The following is a 22,215-nucleotide window of genomic DNA, read 5'->3' on the forward strand; positions in this document are numbered from 1 at the left end:
TTGTCAGGAATGTGCTTAGCAGTGTAATGAGTGTTTGTCAGTTAACAGCTGCTTTCAGAGCCTGCAGGGAGGTACATGCATTGTACTGTTTGAGTATCACTTAAAAAAAAAAAAAAAAGGGAAAAAAAAAAAGAAATGTGGTATCTTAAAATATATATATAATTCAGATGACACATCCTTGCCCACCTTCTTCCCCAAAGCCACCCCATAATAAGCATTGTAAGATGAAGTGGAGCTTTTGAGCTCTACATCTTGTCAGTATGTCTTTGAATACTTTTAGTGCACTTATCGAGCACACACAGTGGTCTTGTTTTTTGTATTCACTAGAATAAATAGTATGTTTTTATTTATCTCATACTGGAAAAGAGATCATGTGTCTAAAAGATATGCATTACTATACTATATTTCAGCAAGACTAGTACGAGGTGAGAAGAATAGGTGACAGCAGTCATCAACCATTTGCTTGAAGCCATAATGACATTAATGGACATATACCAAGTTTTGAAACATTGTAAAAATAGATTGTGGTCCAGCTCCTGTACGTGCTGTGACAAGATGGTCAATGTTAGTATGGTGGGTCCTGAGCTTTTCTTGGCAGAGGCTAGGATGCTACCCCTTGCCCCTGCTCTTGAGGCACCAAGGGCACAGCTAGTGGCCCGGGGAGTTGAAGCATGGGAGGGATCTGGGTTTGCTCCACACTCTGAGCCCCAGCGCCTCTCAACCCCTGTGGGTTCTTACCCTCTTCCCCCTTGGGCGGGTACCTTTGATCCTTAGACACTGGGGAAGGGAGTCTCCCTCTCCTGCTGGGGCAGAGTCTCCATTACTTCAGTTCTCTGATCTTTCAGGTCTTATAGCACACCTCCAAGCTCCAGTCCTCTCTCCTCCCCCCCACCCAACTGCCTGAAGCTGAAGCAGGGGGGTTTATTAGGTTCCTGACAGGGCCTTAATCGACTGCAGGTGCTCCAATTAACCTGTAGCCACTCTCCCTAGTCTCTAGGGAAACCTGCCTTGAGCTTATATATTTCCCCTCTATCACTGCTCCCTGGCCCTCCTGTATCACAATGCAGATTAACAAGAAGCTTAACAAAAAAGCATTATTTCCCACCTCCTTTTTAAATACAGGTTTATTATATTGCACAATCCCATTATAAATGTAGGAGTTTGTACTTTTGGAAAATGGAAGTGGGGAAAGTATATTCTGTTTAATGGGTTCAGTGGCATTTCTCTATTTGTTTTTGTAATGTGATAACTTTTGAATGCTGCATCTAATCAAGTCCAAAATTTCAGGGAATATCCTAGGAATCATTGAGCAGAACCCTATTTTAGTGAAAATATGAAGAAGAAAAAAAACAACCAAATGAGAGTAATGAAGGGAACACAGTACCCTGGGCGTCTGGTTAGCACACAGAGAGCTTCAGCCACCGTTGTAATTATCTGTAGATCAAAGATGGCAACAATTAACCTCTTCCAGCATAACACCCTCCAGCTCAGCTTAGCTTTACTCAGCCTCCTAATACAGTTAAAATAAAATTGACACTCTGAATGACTTCTCTCTGAGCCAGAAAGGGGGAGAGGAAAAAAAGGATGGGGGAAGAAGGGAATGGGGATACTCAGAGAGCCCCTGGCATGGTTGGGGGGGAGTGGAGGATACAGCCATGGGAGAAATGGGGGGTAAACACAGAAACAAAAGGTCTGGCAGTGGGAGAGAATGGAGAGCGCTGCTGTTGGGGGCCTGGAGTGCATGCTGAGTGGGCAGGGGAAAGAAAATGGGAATGGAGGAGCATGCAGAACCCCTGGTGGTGGAACAATGGGGGACCCTAGTGTGGTGGGAAAGAGGGCTGTGAAGGGGCACCCAGAGGTCCGCAATGGTGGGAAGCATGAGGGACAATTGTATGGGCGATGGCGGGGACAGAGAGCCCCTGGTGTGGGGGAAGGGGAGGCGCACAGGGTCCCTGGCGTGAGGGTGGAAGTTGCCAGGAGTCCCTGAAATAGAAGTAGATGGTAGGGTGGCAAACAGAGAGCTTGGGGAGAGGGGTATGCAAAGAGCCCCTGGTGTGTGTAGTGTGCTCAGCCTACAGAAGCAACAAAGTGTGCAATTTCTAGTAAAGCATACTGTAAAACGAAGAGTTGCTTTGGGATGTCAGGTATTGCTTAGGAATTACAGAAAGTAAACCAGAAGACATTATTCTCCATTTGCTATGGAGTAAGCTAAGCTTACATCACCCAAGGAGTATCAAAGCTGTGTAAACTGTATTGCTCACTGAAATGCCTTAAAGCGCAAAGATTAATTTCTTTTGCATCTTTGACAAGCAGATCCTTTGTAAATTTTTGGGGAAAAAATGTTGCTAAAGGGCTGAAAGTGTCAGAATAATTATGTGCCGTGGAAAAGCCTGTGAAATGGGTGCTACTCCTGAATTTGCTTCTGGACATGTTTAGTGGAGAATTGTTTACTCTGAGCAAAAGTGTTAGGTTTTTTTCCTTGTTTTGCAGTGAGGAGAGCTACAATGTCACAGATTATTCCTTGAGGGACCAGCTGTTGGTTGAACAATGTGACAGTGAGGAGCTGAATTCCTCACCCGTAAAGAATAGTTCCACTATGCTGTACTCTCGGCAGAGCTCTACAAGTCACCTCTTCAGATTAACTGTCCTTAGCAACCACGCAGGAGAGAAGGTGGAAATGCTACTGGGGACTGAGACTCAGTAAGTAGATAACTAAAAACTTCTCCAACTCTCCTTCCCTCTCCTCCCATTTGAGGCATGTTTCTTTTAGCTAGGGTGCTGGAGCATAGAGTCCTTTCATTCTACTCTGTTGTTTGTTCAGCAAGTCTGAAAAACAGCATCTTGATAACAGGCCTCAACTGTAGTGGTCAGAGTAACAAAACAAAATGGAACTGCTGCCAAACCCAGGTATCTCAGGAAAGTGTAAGCCATTACACTTCCTGCACTGGACAGTAGGGCTGGGCCAGAAGCTGTTTTCCCATCCTGTGACAAATTTTGTGATTTCAAAAAATTTCCCATTCTACATTGAGGTTTTTTTGTGAAAAAAACAGAGGCTGAGAGAGACTAACACCAGAATAGCCAATAGTCTGAATCAGGCAGAGCAGGATCTTGAACCTGCTTTTCTCACATCCTAGGTGAGTGCCCTAACCACTGGACTATCAACTATTATAGGATGCAGCTGTTGCTGTCTGACTCTGATGAAACTGACCCTTTCCCACCAAAAATTCTGGTTTCATTGAAACAGCATTTTCAATTCCAGACCCACTCTACTGGACAATGTACTGGTCAAATATAATAACTTAGCCTGTTCATCTTACAATAGAAGTAAGCTGCATATTATTGACTCATATAAGATTTAAAAAGTATGTACAGTATGTGATTTGCTTGTGGTTTTTAAGTGTTGCATTCACTATTTATTATAATTTTATAATGTGTTGGAGCAAAATGGCACAGAAACAAAGAATATGCAAAATTCAACCCATAACAGTTAAGGGGCCATTATAGTGGCACTTGAATTTGCCTCCTGGGAAAATTTGTATATTTCTCTCATATGTATCAAATGAATTCCACTCCAGGTTCTGTACATGTAGGGTTTTTTTATCTTTTTCAAATCAGAATATCTGTTCTTTGAACTGCTTAAGCTCATATAATTGCATCTCACTAGTCAGATCGGTAACTTGACTGGAGCCATGGTAAACTTAGAACAAGACAAAGAAACTATATGGATGCTCCTGGGCTCTGAATGTGTATGCAAATTTATTAATTATGTAATGTTAACCCATCTCAAGATACAGCCCATATTTAAAGAGCAATACGAAATGTTAGCCTAAGATATTACGTGACATCTGTACATTACAAGAATCTGTGGAGTGCCTTAGAGACAATTTCTGCACCAGCGGAAGAGAACTTTGTTGCAAACTTCTCCATACTTGAGATAATGGTAATATGTAGCTATCTGCAGTTTTTCACTAGCATAATTCATTGCAGGCGGTTAGGTTCTGTGGAGATCTGTGACTAGAGTATAGGATGACTACTTTCAGTGGTATGATTTAGCAGCTGGAAAGGTGTGTGATTAGGGCTATATGCCTCTGGTATGCATATGTTTGAAGGGTTTGGCAACTGGGAAAAGGGAACTGACTTATGGCGGGACCTTTCTTTGGACAATATGCACTCCTTTCCATTGCCCTCTTTCCTCCTCCTTCGCCACAGACTTTTCCCAGCATCTACACACAAACCAGCTGCGGCCTTTAATGTACTCTAAGCCCAGCTGACACTCTGCTCAATAACAGTGGATCATTCTGATAGCCAAATTACGTCTAAATTGCACCAAATCTTTCTACTCCAGAAGTGTCCCAGCTCTGAACACCCCAGTGTGCTGTTATACACACTCGGTTCAATTGGCCAACTATTGGGTACTGCACTGAAGCCCGGGAAGGCAACTGCTGTTCTGTACTTGCAGCTCAGGAGGCTATATTTGAAAATATGGCTGTGGGTATATCAGCTGGGCCTCAATGTACTCTGTGTGCACTGGATCCAAATTCTATGGCAAGCACTCTTCAGTTCCACAGGAAAGTTAATTGAGCTTAATTTGTTGATTTCCCTCCCCTCCGCCCCCCAATCATATGCTGTTGAGTCCTCTTTGGAAGTGCAATAACATCTATGGAACCCCTGTAAAAGAGGGAGAGTTATTCCCAATAAGGCTAGATGCCTAGGGTCCCTGTGGAGACAGTATCCACATGTGTAAGCTGGTTAAAGCTCTCTGAGAGCAGGCTTCTTGCCATTTTCACTTCAAATGGGGGAGCAGGGTCTTGGGAGTGAAGCCACAGGGAGGCTCTTTATCATAGTGTGGCACGGGCCCCAGATTGCCTTAATCAGCCTTGTATGCTTCACAGTTGGTCCCTGACTGTCTCCACTCTCCCTCTGCAGCCCTGTTCAGATCTCCCAGTCACATGTTTCGCATCTCTGCTGAGAGTGAGCTGTGCTCAGCACCCACAGCTCAGTCCAAGACTATCACCTGCACCAGAGCGCACTCTTTTAAAAATAGGCAAGGGCAGTTCTGACAAGCCCGGAGAATTGTTGTCCTGCTTTCTGTTTCCTTCTGTGGGCCACAGGGCAGGAGAATTTGCAATTTATGCACTTCCCCTTGTGGTGAGAGCAGCACAGAAAGAGGAAGCTGCAGACAGATCCCAGCAGGGCAGAAAGAACAAAATGTCAGGTGCCTGGCTGCATCCAAAGGATAGATTTAATGGCCAGAACATGGAATTCTGCAGGTGTTAAATTCAGTGAACAAGGAATTGTAGAGTGCATAAGGCCCTGTGTATATAAGTCACTGCATCTGGCAGCTTTACCAAAGCAGAATCTTTCAGAATGGTCACCGAAGGCTCAGGTGAAATACCACTTACAAACAGTTTTCATGAGAATTCAAAGCAAGAAGTGTTTTCCTTATTTTCAGTCCTGCAGCTTTCAGCATCAACCTTACCCAGATAATTTTCCACTGTCTGCAGCCGTAAGTCCTTATAAATGGTGCCAAAATGTATGTATTGTATTAAATGGAGATTAACTAAATCTGGCTAGGTGATGGTGGCCATTGTGCGTGCAAACAATTTTTATGCAGGGTATTTGGCCTCTTAAAACTAATTTTTACTGCCTCTTCCTCAATATCACAACCCGGATTTACCTGATCTTATCAGTCTTTGAACAGTTGTCATTTCTCCAGCTGAGCACATAGATCAGACTTGCTCAAGAGCGATTGAGGACAGAGAGGTTTGTTTGTTACTCCTCCTCTTAGGGGAAGGCTGAGGTTGAACATTAAGGGAAAACACTAAAGAGAGGTGGTAATTGTTCTGTGTCTTCCTCTGGATAAATGCAGCACCTCACTGTCTCTTCTTTCAGAAGCATGAAAGAGTCAAATAAATATTGAAACAGAAAATACCACTATGTTTTAAATCATGGGTCATGCATTTTTCTGGTGATGACAGCCCAGCAGTTAAGTGTAGGAAGTTACTTTATGTCAAACTCATTGTTCAAAAGTTATAAGTGATTTTTGCCAAACCTCTCTGGCCACAAAACAGGATCTAACAGTGAAATTAATTTTAAACTAGCATACCTCAAACCCAGCCCACTGTTGCTGATGTAGACTGTGGTGAGTTGGCCTCTCAGTCAGTGAATTTAGCAAATAAAAAAAGACTTGCATATCTTAGCAGTAAAGTCATTCTGAGGATACAAATGTTGGCTGTTGGATGAAATATTTATCTAAGGCAGGGGGGTCTCCAACTGGGGGTTGTGACCCCTCAGAGGGTTTTGAGGTTATTACGTGGGGGTCATGAGCTCTCAGCCTCCACCTCCAAGCCCCTGTTTTGCCTCCAGCCTTTATAAAAGGTTAAATATAAACAAATGTTTTTAATTTGTAAGAGGGGGTCACACTGAGAGGCTTGTTGTGTGAAAGGGGTCACCAGTTCAAAAGTTTGAGAACCATTGATCTAAGGGCTTGTCTACATGAACATTTTTTTGCCACAAGCTGAGTTGTGAATCTACTCTGCACTAGCCTGCCATGCACTAACTCTCCATGTGGACCCTACGAATGTGCACTAACAATTTGCTATACATCCGAACTAGGCAGAGTTTGTCTTATATAATCCTGTCATGAAAGGATTGAGTAATTCTATATCCCTGCATTTTATGACTAAACCATACAGCATACTCATTGCACTGAGTGTGTGTAAACAAACTCCTCTTTGTGGATGTTTATTCACTAGTTATACTTCAGTTTTGTGAACAGCCTTAATAATGCATGTGATCGTATTTGTTGTGTTGATTCTGAAATATATTAGAGGTGTGCTAAGTCCTTGAAGCCAAGCCTGAGCCCCCCAGTAGTTCATGTAGGTGTTCTGATGTCTCACATGAGGAAGTGTTTCAGGAAGGAGCAGTGTTAGTTCATGAGCCATAAACTCAGAATAAACAGAGCTTTTTTAACAGCTTGTTGTCCATGGATATAGTTTTTAAGAGAATAAATACATGACAAATAATAGTAATTTTTTGTAGCTGATTTCCAGCCCAGACTAAAACTTTACCTACTGCAGGGAAAACACATTCAGTCCGAAGAGTCAGGGATGCAGAGGTGGATTAGGGGTTTGTGGGACCCTGGACCAGAGCAAGTGGAGGCCCCTCCCCACCCCTGCTCGTGCTTGGGAAATGGGGTTGGGAAACGGGGGCTTCCCCCGCTCCCTGGCAGGAATGCTAGGTGGCAGAGCGGGGCAAGCCCCGCTCCCTAACCACATGCCCTGGCAAGAGTGCCAGGTGGATCTGGGCAAGCCCCTGTGCTCCGATCCCGATCCATGGCAGGAGGGGGTGCCCTAGCTGGCATGGGCCCTGTAGGGATGTAACACCATCAGTGATGCAGTGTTTACTTGCTCTTAACTCCTCCTTCATTGGTCTTGTGTGCTAGGGGAACAAGGGATATTGAGTGAATGAGGTAGAATCCTGGGTACTGAAAAATCTGGAGCATCTGTTGTGAGGTACCACAGTGTTTGTATGAATCTTGGTGACAAGAAATCAGAATGGCTGTGTCATGAAGATTATCAACTCTCCAGTCACTGAAACAATGGCATAGCTCTAGTTATTAAGACAGGTACTCAATACCATTACTAGCAGAAGTTACTTCGGGCTCTGATGCAATAAAATAGCAGGAATAGAGTTAGAAGAGGAGAAAAAATGCCATAATCAAAACTTACTTGCATATCAAACTAGTATGTTCTGAAATAGAACCTGGTCAGAAATGGAGCATTCTGATTTGATGTCAGTAATTGTATACCCATATCAAGAGCACCCACTGAATAGTTAAATATGACTTTGCAGTCTGTGTTATATAAGCAGCAAAAAATATTCCAGGCAGTACGTCTTATGTTGGAGGGAAGGGTGTGGTACGATATGGGTATGTCTTTCTGGCAGCTGGGAGTGAGCCAGTCCAGGTAGACAGACTCATGCTAGCAAGGCTCAAGTTAGCACACTAGTAATAGCCATGTGGATGTTGCAGTTGGGGCTAGAGCTGGCATGAGTCTATCTACCCTTGCTGGGAGGCTTGCTCCCAGTCCCAGTGTAGACATAGCTGTTTGTCTTGCATGGTTTAAGGAGTGAGATGGGAAGCCGAGGTGTACAGTAACTCCAGGAATGCACTGGTTATCATGCCTCAAGGCCTAAAACAATTGCCTGAGATGATCGAACAGTTTGGCAGCAACTGTGCTTGCTTCTAAAATGGAGAAGAATAACTGGGGGTGGGGGGCTTATACAGGTCTTTGTATTGTGCTTTTCCTGCCAGGAGACTCTGAGGGATTGACTAGAAGTGTTTCTCAACCTTCTTGGTACTAGGGACAGGCTTGCTGTCTTCATAAACTGTGTCAGGAAGATCTCAGGGACCAGCTGTTGAGTAGGCATTTATAAATGGAAAACTCATTTGGTATTTCCCAGACACAAGGGAATTTCCAGTCAGAGGGCCAGATCCTTAGCTTATGTAAGTCAGTGTAACTCCATTGAAACCTATGGAGCCATACTGATTTACACAACTGAGGATTTGAACCATAATGTTTGCAAACTTCAAATATTTATTTGACTTAATTTATTGGCTAATTACTTGTGACTTCTTCATTGAGAAATGTAAACAGATGCTTTTCAACATACAGTACAATAGGGAAAATCTAGATTTTCTGTTTTTGTTCAGATTGTGTTCACAGGGGAGAGAAATTTCAAAGTTCATATATACTCAGTTGTCATATCCATCTATCTGTCTGCAGTATCTGCCCCGGACGCTTGTGGTCATTAAAAATATCCTAGCACTTTTTGGAGCAGTAAGTGTATTAGCCCTGGTCAAATTCCACCTTGAGTAATTTTTCTACTTAAAATCACCTTTCATTGGAATATTTTCTATTCTCACTTCCTGTCCTTGGCATTATCTACTATTGATGATTGCTGTTAAATGATTGCTCTCTTTCACAAATGCTTTGTTTCACCTGTGTCACTGTAATACAGTGATAGGCAAAGTCACTTGTACATGTATCTAGTTTTCAACTCAGTTTGGGGTGCTCATAGATTAAAGTTGATACTTAAATATAAAATGACTATCAAGCTTTGTTATCTTTTGAATGTTTTATTTATTTTTTGCTATGACATAACAGAATTGATTAAAATTGTAAATGTAAAAGCACTTCATGTAGTTTTACATGCATTTTGGAAAGTTACAATTAATACAATTCCTCCCAGTTATTAGCTGTACATATTGCAGGTTGCAGTACGGGGCACAAATGTGCCTGGATTAGGGTCCTGATCCAAAGCCCATTGAAGTCAAAGGCAGCCAAGGTCTACTCTCTCCAAGAGGAATATGCAAGCCAAAAAAACCCACCTGAACAACCTTTTTGTGTGTATTCATCAAGATGAAACACGAATGCTTGCAGCTGACATTGACAACAGAAATTACAACACAATATATTCTTCAAAGTAGACTAATGAAACTGAGCTATTTTTCAACTGGGATAAGTCCACTGAATGCTAAGAATTATTAGTTGTTTGCAGTGTTGTGGCCATGTTGGTCCCAGGATATGACAGACACAGGGTAGGTGAGGGAATATATTTTATTGAACCAACTTCTGTTGGTGAATGACACAAGTTTTCAAGCTCCACACACAGCCCTGAAGAAGAGCTCTGTGGAGCTTGACGGCTTGTCTCTTTCACGAGCAGAAGTTGGTCCAATAAAAAAATATTACCTCATCCACCTGGTGTGTGTCAAGAATTATCAGCATGCTTGATCAACATGCAGTAAATTATTCAGATTTAATTTTGTGATTTGTCTAGGAAGAAAAGGTGTTTTTACACCCCACCCTCCCCAGTAGTAATTGAAAATCCTTATAGGCCATTTCCTCTCACAACAAAAGGAGACATGGTGAAAGCAATCAGTAATAAGCCATCCAAGTAACCAATCCTTGAGACAATTGGATGAATGCATTTTTCTTTAACTTTCCTGCCTCCTTTCCTGCCTGTTGTTAATGATTTAATCAACATCGGGAAGTAAATTGACAGTCTTTTTATTAGGTTAATTCCTTATATCAATGAGAAAATTCAAAGCAAAAATCTGTGAGGGAAGGTTGCAGGGAAGGACACAATCATATTAATTGCCATTCACTCATACTGGTTTATCTTCACACAATTTGAGAAAAAAGCCATATAATCAGTCTAATTTGGTGTGATGTTATGAGTGTAATATAATATCTCATTGAAAGATGACAGGGCCAGAAAGAGTTAATTAACTCACAGACTGACCTGACCATGGCCGAACTTTAGAGACTGGTTAGGAAGATATATAAATGAATAGAGCTTTGAAATGCAAGTCTGCATTGTTAAAGGTAGAAGGGTAGATGTTTGCTCAGGTCTTGTGATGTAAGCGAAGAAGTCTTGTCTATTACTATAGCTTTGATTCAAAAATCAAAAAAGGACTATTTAGGAAGACACTTGAGTGAGATAGTATTGTTGTCTATATGTCTCTTTGAAGGTTGTGGTAACCTATATCTGAACTGTTTAATGGATAAATTTACCCTGTGCTAATTGCCAGGATGTTTGGGAGAAGGAGAGTTAAGCCTATTGTTTTCTCAGGCCAAAAGGCCGCTGGAAATTGTATAAAAATCCTGGGACGCAATCCTTCATCTCAGTTCTGCTTTGGGTTTCAAGAGTGGGAAACCCTAAGCCATAAGAATTGAGATTTCCAATCACTGACTGGAGTCACCCTGATTATGGACATTGGACTATAACCTATGAACTATATCTGAAAGGACTTTTGGTAAATACAAGCTCATCTCTGCTATGTATCTGAATCTCAAGAATTGAATTCAAGTCTGTATGTATATTGATCTTTTAACCAACACTCACTCTCTTTTCTTTTTTTAATAACTTTTAGCTTAGTTAATAAGAATTGGCTATAAGCATGTATTTTGGGTAAGATCTAATTTATAATTAGACCTGGGTATGTGGCTGATCCTTTGGTATTGGAAGAACCTTTTCTTTTATATGGTGAGGTAAGACTTTCAGTAATCATCCTCATATCTGACGTGTGTGTCTGGAGGGAGGCCTGAGGCTGTGTAGTTTAAGGGAACTGTGTTGTTTGGACTTCTGAGTAACCAGTGAGGTACTATAGAAGCTGTTCTGTGCTGGCTTGGTAAACTAAGTATTGGAATATCCACCAGCGTTTGGGGATTTTCTCTGCCCCATTTTGTTTGCAGTTCACCCTAACTGAGTGACCTCAACTGGCTCCCACGGGCAGCATCATCACATTTGGGAACTGTATTGCAGATACTAAAAGAAGTAGTTGTGAGTTCGAATTTGCAGCTACTGACTGTTATGTTTAAAGGATTAATTAGATTGATAGGACTAATATGTTTTAAGAAGAGGCAGAGCAAATAATTATCAACTTCTGCTGTGCTGATTATTATTGTTTCTGTGTATTGTGTTTCTAAGTGGTGTGCACTGTTGAATATTCCCATCCCTGCTATATTTCCCCATTTAAGTTGTTTGTTATAATTTTTGTTTGATTTAGACCTTATAAAGGCATAAAAATTACAAGGATATTTGCCTTTAAGCCATTAGGTTTATATCCCGCAGGGCTGGCTCTACCATGTAGACAAAGCAAGGAGACATCTGGAGCACTAAAACAGTTGACTATTTACATTGGCAGCAGAACACAGTTATTAGGGATGTTCCCAAAGCATGTCTTCTCCGAAGTACAGAACAGAGAGAAATACATATACAAGTCTTATGTTTTCAAGTCTTTATGTTGCGGGGGAGGACTGTTCTACCACTTACGGCTTATTGCATGCTAGGAACATAGGCATTTTCCAGTGTCCAGTTGTGCCAAAAATGTAGATTGAGTGTTCTAATCCAAAATATAAAGTCTTGATTTGTTTCACTGTCTCTTTGAATTGGAGAATTACCTAGTGGCACTGGGTATTTTTAAAAATTTGATTTTGTGCAGATTTAAAAAAGAAAAAGGTTTGTATGCTAATACTTCTGCACAAGGCCAGTTGGTGGCTTTTCACAGCTCATGCAGTAATAATTTGGATAACCAAAGCGCTTTCAATCATGAAAGAAGAAGAAAACAAGCACTGTAGGGAAGGGATTTAGGTCAGAAAAATTAGGTCTAAAAGTGTCAGAGAATGAGGAGGAAGTGTAGGGTTCACTGTGTATCCCACCAAGCCAGGCCTCTACTCCTGTCACTTCACTTTCACCCTCCTGTGCACGTATTGATAGTGGGAAGAAGTGACTTCTTTTGTAAAGTCTCTTGTTCCTTGAAAGATGGCCTTAACAATTCAGTCAGAGCTGCAATTTAAATCTCCATTTGGGAGGTTCCCTCCCCACCCCCTAAATTTAAGTCATTTTGACTATTTTCAATCGAAGTCATAGCACATGAAATACAATTTTGAGTTTAAATACATGAAAATGCTACCAAAATTTTTGAGTGTTATGTCAGTACCGTGGTCTAATTGTTTTAGATATTCTAAAGGAAACTAATCAAAGAACTGGGGTATTGCATTACAGAAAGTGACTATAATTGTAGCTGTGTCAGTCACAGGATATTAGAGACACAAGGTGTTGAGGTAATTAACTTACCTACCTGGTCTCTTTCTGAAGTGACTAAAGCACATGACCAGGCACTAAGTTTTATTGCTTTTTGTTTGTTTTTCAAACTAAGAGGTAATGTGGACTACTCTGATTCCCGTCCACTCGACAACACTGGTTTAAGTGTTGGCACTGAGGACTGGAACTCCAGAGACCTGGATTCTATTCCTGGTGTGCTGACTTAACATCTTCTTGCTTAAGTTTACCCATCTGAAGAACTGGTATGATATTTCCTTGTGCAGCTTAATATTTGTAAAGTGCTTTTACATTCTCTGATGAAGGATAGCATAAAGTGATGGTGGCTATAATTCCTAGCATATGTCCAGAGAATAAGTGCATATAGTAAACTGGAAGGGTAAATAATATGCATTTATTTGAAAGCATGGATGTCTATTCATCCAAATAGGTTGGAGCACTAATAGCTCCAATCTCTGAGATAACCAATTCATGTTTTAAAATCTCGAAGGAAAGAATTTTTCAAAGGCAAATTAAATGTCAAGGGCCACATTTTCATACTCTCCCTAACTGCATTCATAAATATTGCAGGCACACCTGTTTGTGAAATTTCATATTTGCCTGTGCATGTTGGATAATCAAGCAACCAAAAGTGAGCAGAAAATCAGGAAAAAATGCTGGTTTTATAAAGGTTGCAATTAAAGGCCCCCTTTCAGAATGAGTCCCGAAATTGTAAATAACACTGACCACAGTGACATAAACAATTCCTCTGCATCCTTAATTCCTTCAGAACCTCTTCCCTCATTGGTGTAGTAGAATATCAGTCTTGACTGTTGGTTAATATTTTAGCATCTTAGCATTTTATAAAATTAGGTCGAGAGACAGACTATAGTGTCAAGTATCAGAGGGGTAGCCGTGTTAGTACAATCAGGAGCTGTGACAAATCTCAGTCCTAATTTAAGATGTAGCAGATTAGGGATAACAAAAAAATGATAGGATGTAATTCTTGTTCTCTTGTGACTGATTTGCAGAGTATTATTTACCATAGCGCTTGGAAGATACAGGCATAGGATACAGCATTCTGTTAAACAGTAGTTGCTGTGTTTGAAGAACTTTGCATAGCCGTGGGGAAGCAGTGATAGAGGTGGTCCTTGTTCTGTTGGAGCTGTTTCAGGGAGTGTTCTGCTTTAGACAACAGCAACAAGTAGTGTCTTGTTCTCTCTGGTACAAATCCCTGTGAGAGGCCATCTCTGAGATGCCATTAGCATCCAAGCTGCCCTCCACAAAAGTGAAAGATTTTATCTGTCTCTGTGGACAGTAAAGATGGGAGGGAACACATTAAAACATTAATCACACAATGCTCTGGGCCTATCTGTGCTCGGAAAGTTTTACTCTTTTAGATTTGCTTTCAAAGTTTAGAATAACCCTGAAAGAAGCTATAGATCATTAATGATTCTGTAAAGACCTCATTACTGTAATCAGAGGATGAGTCAAACTTGTTCTGGAATGACATGCTTCGTGGCAAAAAATGTGTGCTTTTTTTAGTTGTTTGGGGGAGATAGTAAAACTTTACTATTTTACTAATTTGTGTTCTTGACAATTACAGAATTAATTTTGTTATATGGCACTAGTAAAAAACAAAAATACCAATCCCACAAAGTTCGGTGAGAGGAAGAATCCAGACAGGAATTTGATAGTAGTCTATAGTCTCTCTTAAGACTGGATGCTAAAAGTGGAGAAAGCAAAGAAGGAAAATATCTGCACTAAGCAGGCCAAACTGAATGGGGTAGAGATGCTTACAGGTGTAGAGAGTGCTGCATTTCTAAATGGAACGCATTGTTGTTAATTCAAGAATGCACTTAATTTCTTAGCCATAGTTTGATTACGTCTGGCCATTTTGCTTGGGGCTTCAGCCCTGCAGGAGGTATTGGGTATTGGTATTGGGTAAAATGTGGGCAGGATGTAGAAATTGGTGCAGGAAATGTGATGCTTGCATTGCCAAAAAAGGGGTCCCCTAAAACTGGGAGAGCCCCTTTATAGCCATATTTTGTGGGGGCACCAATGGAACACATTGGTGCTGCTGTTCTTGGGCCCTTGTCTGAGAGAGAGGCTGGCAATCAATACTTGCTGGTAGCTATGGCTGCTTCACAAAATAGCCCAAGGCTTATCCAATAAGAAATCAAGAGGCTGTGACAATAGCTGGGGTCCTAGTGAATGAATTCATCACCAGATTTGGGATCCCAGGTGATTTATACACAGATCAAGGGAGAAATTTTGAATCCAAGTGTTTAAGCAGGTTTGTGAGAGTCTAGGCATCCACAAAACTTGCACCTCCCCAGCGCACCCATATCTGATGTGATGGTGGAAAGGTTCAGTAGGACTATGGGAGTTAACTGACTACCTTGGAAGAACTGTACCAAATGGCCTGGGGCCAGCATACTCCATGTCTTGTGATGGTTTAGAACGCAGTTAGGTCCCAGGACTAAACCCAAAATTATCCTTAAGGACCACTTGAGAAGATATCAGGGGAACAGAATTTGAGCTTGGCTGCCCCCTGAATCTGAGAATGTAGCTGGGAAAGTTTAGAGGTGGATTCCCCAATCTAACAAAATGATCAGGGCTTGCCGTAGCCAGCAAATTTCCTGGAAACAATAGGCATTTTTCAGCTGCTTATTAAAAGACATCTAGGGAGAGAAATTTGGGTGCACATAAAATTTTTGGGGATTACTAATGTAAAAACATCTTGACAGAAAAACTCTGTACATATGCAAATAGTTAACCTTGTAAAATTTTTAATATGTTAAATTATTTATTTTCATTCTGTTTGGGATTGGTTGTTGGGTATCATCATTTTAGGCCACATTGGAACTGTGGGCAAAGCTGAGGTGGTGGAGCAGCTGCTGTTATGAGCTGGATGAAACTTTGTTATGAGTTGAGCTAAAACCCCACTGAGATTGATAGGTGTGAACTCACCTTTCAATTAAGACAGCTCTAAGCATAAGTCTTCACCTAAAACAAAAATAGTGTGTGAACTGACCAGGAGTTTTTGCTGAGTATTATTTTGGGTGAGGGTCTGGGTGTAGGAAAGCAAAAGAGACAGAAATATATAGAGAGAGCACCTGAAAACAGGGCCCTGTAAGAAAGCTGAAAAGTGTGTGCTTGGTGCTGTGAGAGAAAGAAACTGTTTCTTGCTACTTGATACCTTCTGTGTTCAGAGAGACAGAGCTTTGCGCATTCTTCGTAAATAAACGAAACTGCATCAAAGGCATAGCTGACTATTGCCAATTTCTCCTCCCAACTGGAACATCCAGAGGGCCCCAAACTGTGACTAGCCACTTGGGTCAAAAAAGGGAAGCAATATCTATAAAGAGCCATTTGTCAGAAAATTGTAATGTGCATTATTAAAGTTAATCTCTTACACATACTTCTTGGGATAGCTGTAAGGCTCCTGCCACAGACTACAATTTTATTTAAATTAAATAGTCACTTACAATTAGAAAAAACATTACTGGCACCGGCATCTCACCTGGTCGTCACGCTGGCTTCCACACAAGACTAATCTGACTCTTGACACCTTATGTGAAAGTTCCAGAAGAGAAGCATTTCAGTTTTTGCACATTGTTCAAAATCATATTTACTCTTTCTTTTTATATTTGGAATAAGTTTAGAAACATTTTCTTATCTAGATAGTATATGCACCAACCATTGCATGTTTTGTTCTTTCTGTGTACAACGCAATGAACTGAGAGATTAGAAGGAAGCTAACCTTTAAATTAGAGCACAGTCAATTACCGCCTGTTGTTTCTCTGACCTGCCTGAGAGGAATGATAGATGGTGCCATGAAGAGAATTGTTTTCCTATTAAGAATGTCTACAACACAGTTATAAAAATGAAAAATATGAATCTGTAAACAGTATGTTTTTCATTTTTTAAAACCAGATTTAAATTAAACTAGTTCAAAGTATACTGAATATACTTTTACTAATTTTAGAGTGGTGTATTTCAGTTTAGCATAAATTTGCTTCTAATTAATTTAAGATATATCAACATACTCTAGAATTATGTTGATTTAAGAGTGTCCACAAAGCTTTTTGCATCAGTTTAACTGAACTGATTTTAAATAATACCTTTAGTGTGTACACAGGGTCTGGGATAGAGAAGATCTATTTTTGTCCTATGCCTTGTATTGTTCACATCAGTGCAAAGTGGGTGTAAAACAGTGGTGAGCTCCAGCCGGTTTGCACTGGTTCGTGGGAACCGGTTTTTAAATTTAGAAGCCTTTTTAGAACCGGTTGTTCTGGGACAACCGGTTCTAAAAAAGCTTTTAAATTTAACAAAGGCTCGGGCAGCTGTCCACCCGGCCCCAGTTCACCTCCCTCTCTCCCCTGAATGCTCCCCCCTCCTTTTTCTCCCCCTCCCCCGCTTTCCGCGAATCAAATGTTCGCGGGAAGCCTGAAACAAGCAGCAGGCAGGTAAGCCGGGGGATGGGAGGGGACAGCGCATGTGTGGCTCAGTCTGGCTTCACCTGAGCGGCTCCCCCTTGCCCCGGCCGAGCGCCCCAACCCAGTCCCAGCCAAGCACCCCCAGCTCGGGCTGGTCCCAGCCAAGCGGCTCTGACCCAGCCCAGCTCAGGCCCCGCAGCACCAGTCCCAGCCCGAGCGGGCGCGGACCCGGTCCCGGCCCCAAGCAGTGTGGTAAGGGGGCAGGGAGCAGCGAGGGGGTGTTCGGTGGGTTGTGGCGGGGTGGATGGGGGTCAGGGCAGTCAGAGGGCAGGCAATAGGGGGGATTGAATGGGGGCAAGGGTCCTAGGGGGCAGTCAGGAAGGAGCAGGGGTTGGATGAAGTGGGGGAGCAGTCAGGGACAGAGAGAAGGGGTGGTTGGATGGGGCAGGGATCCCGGGGGGCAATCAAGGATGAGAAGAGGGGTTGGATGGGGCAACAGGGGGACAGGGAAGGGGGGGGATGGTCAGGCGTCCCCGGGGGGGTGTCAAGGAACATGGGGGGTTGGATGGGGCACGACCCTCTTGTGAGGTGAGGAGGAGGGAACCTGTTGTTAATATTTTGGCAGCTCAGCACTGGTGTAAAATGCTACCAAATCAGAATGATGGAGTTTTACACTTCTCTTCACAGCTATAAATGACTACGCAGGTTAGTGGGAAACCAGGCCTAGAGTACAGAATTACAAACAATGAAACAAAGCTACAGTATTCCTAGACAGAGTGCTAATCTTCTTGAAGCTAGTGGATCTTTCTTTCATTTTTGTTTTAGTCACCAGTATGTGATCAGCACTTGATGATTACCTTGTCTATGGAGGATGCAAGCAGGCTGTAGGCCACTCATGTATGGAAATGTTCAGTGGGAAAGGGAGGCATATTTGTGATGCAATAAATTTTTAAAATGTTAAAATTGTGTTTTTACTTTCTGTATTCCAGTGGACAATAAAAATATTCCCATGCAAAATGGCCCAAAGCCTATGTGGAGAAAGAAAGATTCAAGAAAATTTCCTTCCAGCTAACAAGTGCATTTTTCTAAACACAAAACAACTATCTAGAGTTGGTTGGAAAACTGGGATGGCAGGGTGCAGGTGGCCATGGAAAAATTCTACTTTTTGGGGTGGGGGTGGGGGGAAATCAAGCCCCCAAACTTTCATCTGAAACTTGGATCTGAAATGCTGCCACCGTGCCGCATGGGAGTTGTAGTTCAGATGCCTCAAACTCCTATTCTGTATGGAACAGTCTCCATCTCCCTCGAGGTATCACCTCTCCTCTTGCTGAGCCATTGTTGTGCCTCATGGGAGTTCTATTTCCCTGGTGCATCATGAGAGGTGGAGTTAGGCCATGGAACCTAGCCTATAGAGGAAAATGAGAACATGAGCTACAGAAACTATAATTCCTACAAGGCACCATGGAAGTATTTCCTAACTGAAATTGTTTGGTTTTCAGCTGACATTTTTCACTAAATATTTAGGCAAAAATCCAATATTTCATCAGAAAATTTTCAACCAGCCCTACTAATATCCCATTAACTTGCTGAATTTAATGTACAATATTAAAATATTATTCATATAATATCTAATTTTTGATCATGTATATTAAGTTGGAAGTCCATTCCAACTGTTTGTCACTCTGTAAATTAATACCTCAGATTCTTTCAACATATGTTCTCTCTCTCTCAACTTAAATCTTTATCTCCTCGTTCTGGTGTGCCCAGCAACCACCAATAATCAGGAGGTAATAACCCTCAGCTAAATCATGTCACCCTTGAAGCATCCTCTCTCACAACTGAATAATCCTAATTTTGTCAATCTAAGTACAACTCTTTATTCCATTTATCCTCTTTGTTGCCTTACACTATTGTGTCCTTAATTTAATCATAGTTTTCTTCAAATAAGGTAACTTAAACAACACTATGCCCCAAAGGCAGTATAACCAATGCTTTATAAGACAGAGAACACACTATCATTAGACTTTTATTGTATAACCACCACTTAAGTCAAGCCAGCATCCTGTAGGAGGGTATAATGGAGAGGACTTGTGGGACAAGTGTATTCCAAGGAGGAATTTGCACATGTGGAGGGAAGAGACAAGCCCAGAATATGGCATGATAGATTAGGCAGCTCAAATAAGAAGTTTGGGAGGAGTACAGGCAGCAAGATGGGGTTCTTGAGCACAATAGCCAAAATGGAGGCAGTAACAGAGTTGTACAGAGCTTTGAAGGAGATGGGAGCCCAAATCAGAATTGAGTCTTGGGGCTCTGGTTCATATTTGGGATTTTTAAACCCCACAGTTTGGTTTGCATAAAGGATTTTTACTCACAATAAAAAGGGGAACCAACTATAAGGTTTAGGTTCCAAACACCTCAAAGTTCACATCCAGGATTATGTTTCATCACCATCTCTACTCTGAATTTGACATGGGAGGTTGGGGGATGCCCGGGAAAGGGTTTCAAAGAGGGAGGGGACATGATCAAAATGGCAGATGATGTTTTAGCGTCCAAAATATGGGGGTTAGCATGAAATCCTCCAAGCTTAGTTACCTGCTTGGACCTGGTACCTGCTGCCACCACCCAAAAAATTAGAGTGTTTTGGGGCACTCTGGTCCCCCTGAAAAACCTTCCCTGGGGACCCCAAGACCCAAATCCCGTGAGTCTCACAACAAAGGGAAATAACCTTTTTCCCTTCCCCCCTCCAGGTGCTCCTGGAGAGATACACAGACCCAAGCTCTGTGAATCCAAACAGAGTGAATCTCCCTCTCTGTTCCCAATCCTGGAAACAAAAAGTACTTTCCTATTCCCCCAGAGGGAATGCAAAATCAGGCTAGCAATCCAACACACAGATCTCCCCGATTCCTTCCTCCCACCAATTCCCTGGTGAGTACAGACTCAATTTCCCTGAAGTAAAGAAAAACTTCAACAGGTCTTAAAAGAAAGCTTTATATAAAAAGAAAGAAAATACATCCAAATGTCTCTCTGTATTAAGATGATACAATACAGGGTCAATTGCTTAAAAGAATATTGAATAAACAGCCTTATTCAAAAAGAATACAAATCAAAGCACTCCAGCACTTATATTCATGCAAATACCAAAGAAAAGAAACCATAAACTTACTATCTGATCTCTTGTCCTTACACTTAGAAACAGAAGATTAGAAAAGTAGAACTACTTCTCCAAAGCTCAGAGAAAGCAGGCAGACGACAAAAGACTCAGACACTCAAATCCCTCCACCCAAAGTTGAAAAAATCCGGTTTCCTGATTGGTCCTCTGGTCAGGTGCTTCAGGTGAAAGAGACATTAACCTTAGCTATCTGTTTATGACAGGAGCCCAAATCAGAATTGAGTCTTGGGGCTCTGGTTCATATTTGGGATTTTTAAACCCCACAGTTTGGTTTGCATAAAGGATTTTTACTCACAATAAAAAGGGGAACCAACTATAAGGTTTAGGTTCCAAACACCTCAAAGTTCACATCCAGGATTATGTTTCATCACCATCTCTACTCTGAATTTGACATGGGAGGTTGAGGGGATGCCCGGGAAAGGGTTTCAAAGAGGGAGGGGACATGATCAAAATGGCAGATGATTTTTTTAGCAGCAGCATTTCAAAAAACTGGAGGGGAGCAAGGGGAGATTTCAAGATGACATTCTCTTTTCTGGTGACCTTTTCAAACTGCCCTAATGCTTCTGTTTTTCAGTTCTCTTGATTTCTTATTCCAGTGAAAACAAGTTTTTGATATACTGAAATATTGTATTAGTTGATAAACCTCTGAGCATGTTCCCAGTTTCATGCACATATATTGTTCATCTGAAACATGTTTTTTTAAAAGTAATTTTGATTTCAGATTTTAAAAGCACTTTGACCTTTTATTGAAATTTATTGATGCAGACACAGTGGCAAAATGAGGACAGACACATACATGGAATGAAGTAACTGGCTGCAACTTTTATTTAACTTTAGCACAGGAGAGGAGCGCTACTTGCTATTACCCATACTCTCCTATACCAGACATTTAATTGGTTCCAGTGTGGAAGTTACATGGCTCCTTACCATATAACCCGTAACTTGAGGTAGGCTCTCCTCAGAATACACCTCTGGACTCGGCTCTCTCTGAGTCCTAGCGTCTCCTCCTCCCCAACCCACATGAGGAGAACAGAGAGTGCTATAGGGTGAGGATCATGGCCTTCAAGGGCCACAAGGTTTCACCCTATCCTGTGAGCCCAAGGCCCATCACCAAAATCCCATGTCTTTTATCTCTGGGAACCATTCATTTTATTCTCTTAACGTCACTGGTAACTGGCCGCAAGTTGCAACACATTAACAACTCAGCCCTCCAGTACCTCAGTTAGATTCCATGCATGTTCTTGGCTAGGAGGTGCTGTGAATAAGGCTAAAAAACCTTCCTGGTCCTCTGCCAATTGGCCTGTGGAAGAAAAAATTCTTTTCTTACCCCCAAACAGGTGATCAGCTAGACCTGCAACTTCTGTCAGGCTGGATTCTGACAGGTGGGTAAGGTGGCCTGCTGGAACAGAGCCAAAAGAGGGTCCACATGGCCCCCATGACGGGTTAAATCCTGGGAGCTAAGGAATGCTGGCCCAATGACTGCCAGAGACTCCTTCCGCCCCAGCAGGCCAATGAATGCCAGAGACTCCTGGTGGGAGGAGCTATCTGGTGTTCCTCAGCAAGGGTCTCCCTTGCTAGCTGCTGGGACTCCCCTTTCACTACTGGCCCTATCAAGTTTCCCCCACCCATTGAGGCAGGTGGGTGGCATTTCTCCTGCTGCCTAAACCATCTGAGTGTGTGAGAATCCCTTTAACAAGACAAAAGAATTAGTTTAACTGAACCCTCACACTTTGTATTGTACCAAGGCATGATGCATCACATTCAGATCTTAATTTGTCAAAACTCAAATCCATTTGGATTTAATTATTATGGCTCATCTGTTGATTTGGATATCATTTACATAATCTCTAACCATTTTCCTTCATCTCCTGTCCATTATCTCTCTCTTACCCCCATCACACCCCGTCAGTCCCCTCAAAAATTGTACTGTTAACAATTTGTTCCTTTGAGAGAACTTTGTGATACTAAGAATCTAATTATTCCTCTGCCCATCTCTTC

The 22,215-nt window shown here is 41.8% G+C and overlaps 2 protein-coding genes across 3 annotated transcripts in view; both read left to right on the plus strand.

Moving 5' to 3' along the window:
* P2RY1 (purinergic receptor P2Y1) overlaps positions 1–22,215 on the plus strand; it is a 1,183,293-nt gene that overhangs the window by 774,370 nt on the left and 386,708 nt on the right. The gene's annotated exons all lie outside the window — the stretch shown is intronic.
* The window catches only part of ARHGEF26 (Rho guanine nucleotide exchange factor 26), a 109,056-nt gene that overhangs the window by 84,462 nt on the left and 2,379 nt on the right, over positions 1–22,215 (plus strand). For both annotated transcript variants that reach the window (XM_050965857.1, XM_050965858.1), the window contains exon 12: positions 2,491–2,700. In XM_050965857.1, coding sequence (XP_050821814.1) covers positions 2,491–2,700 — 210 coding nt within the window. The remainder of the gene's footprint in view (positions 1–2,490; positions 2,701–22,215) is intronic.

The sequence above is a fragment of the Gopherus flavomarginatus genome, chromosome 8, assembly GCF_025201925.1.
Source record: "Gopherus flavomarginatus isolate rGopFla2 chromosome 8, rGopFla2.mat.asm, whole genome shotgun sequence".
Lineage (NCBI taxonomy): Eukaryota > Metazoa > Chordata > Testudines > Testudinidae > Gopherus > Gopherus flavomarginatus.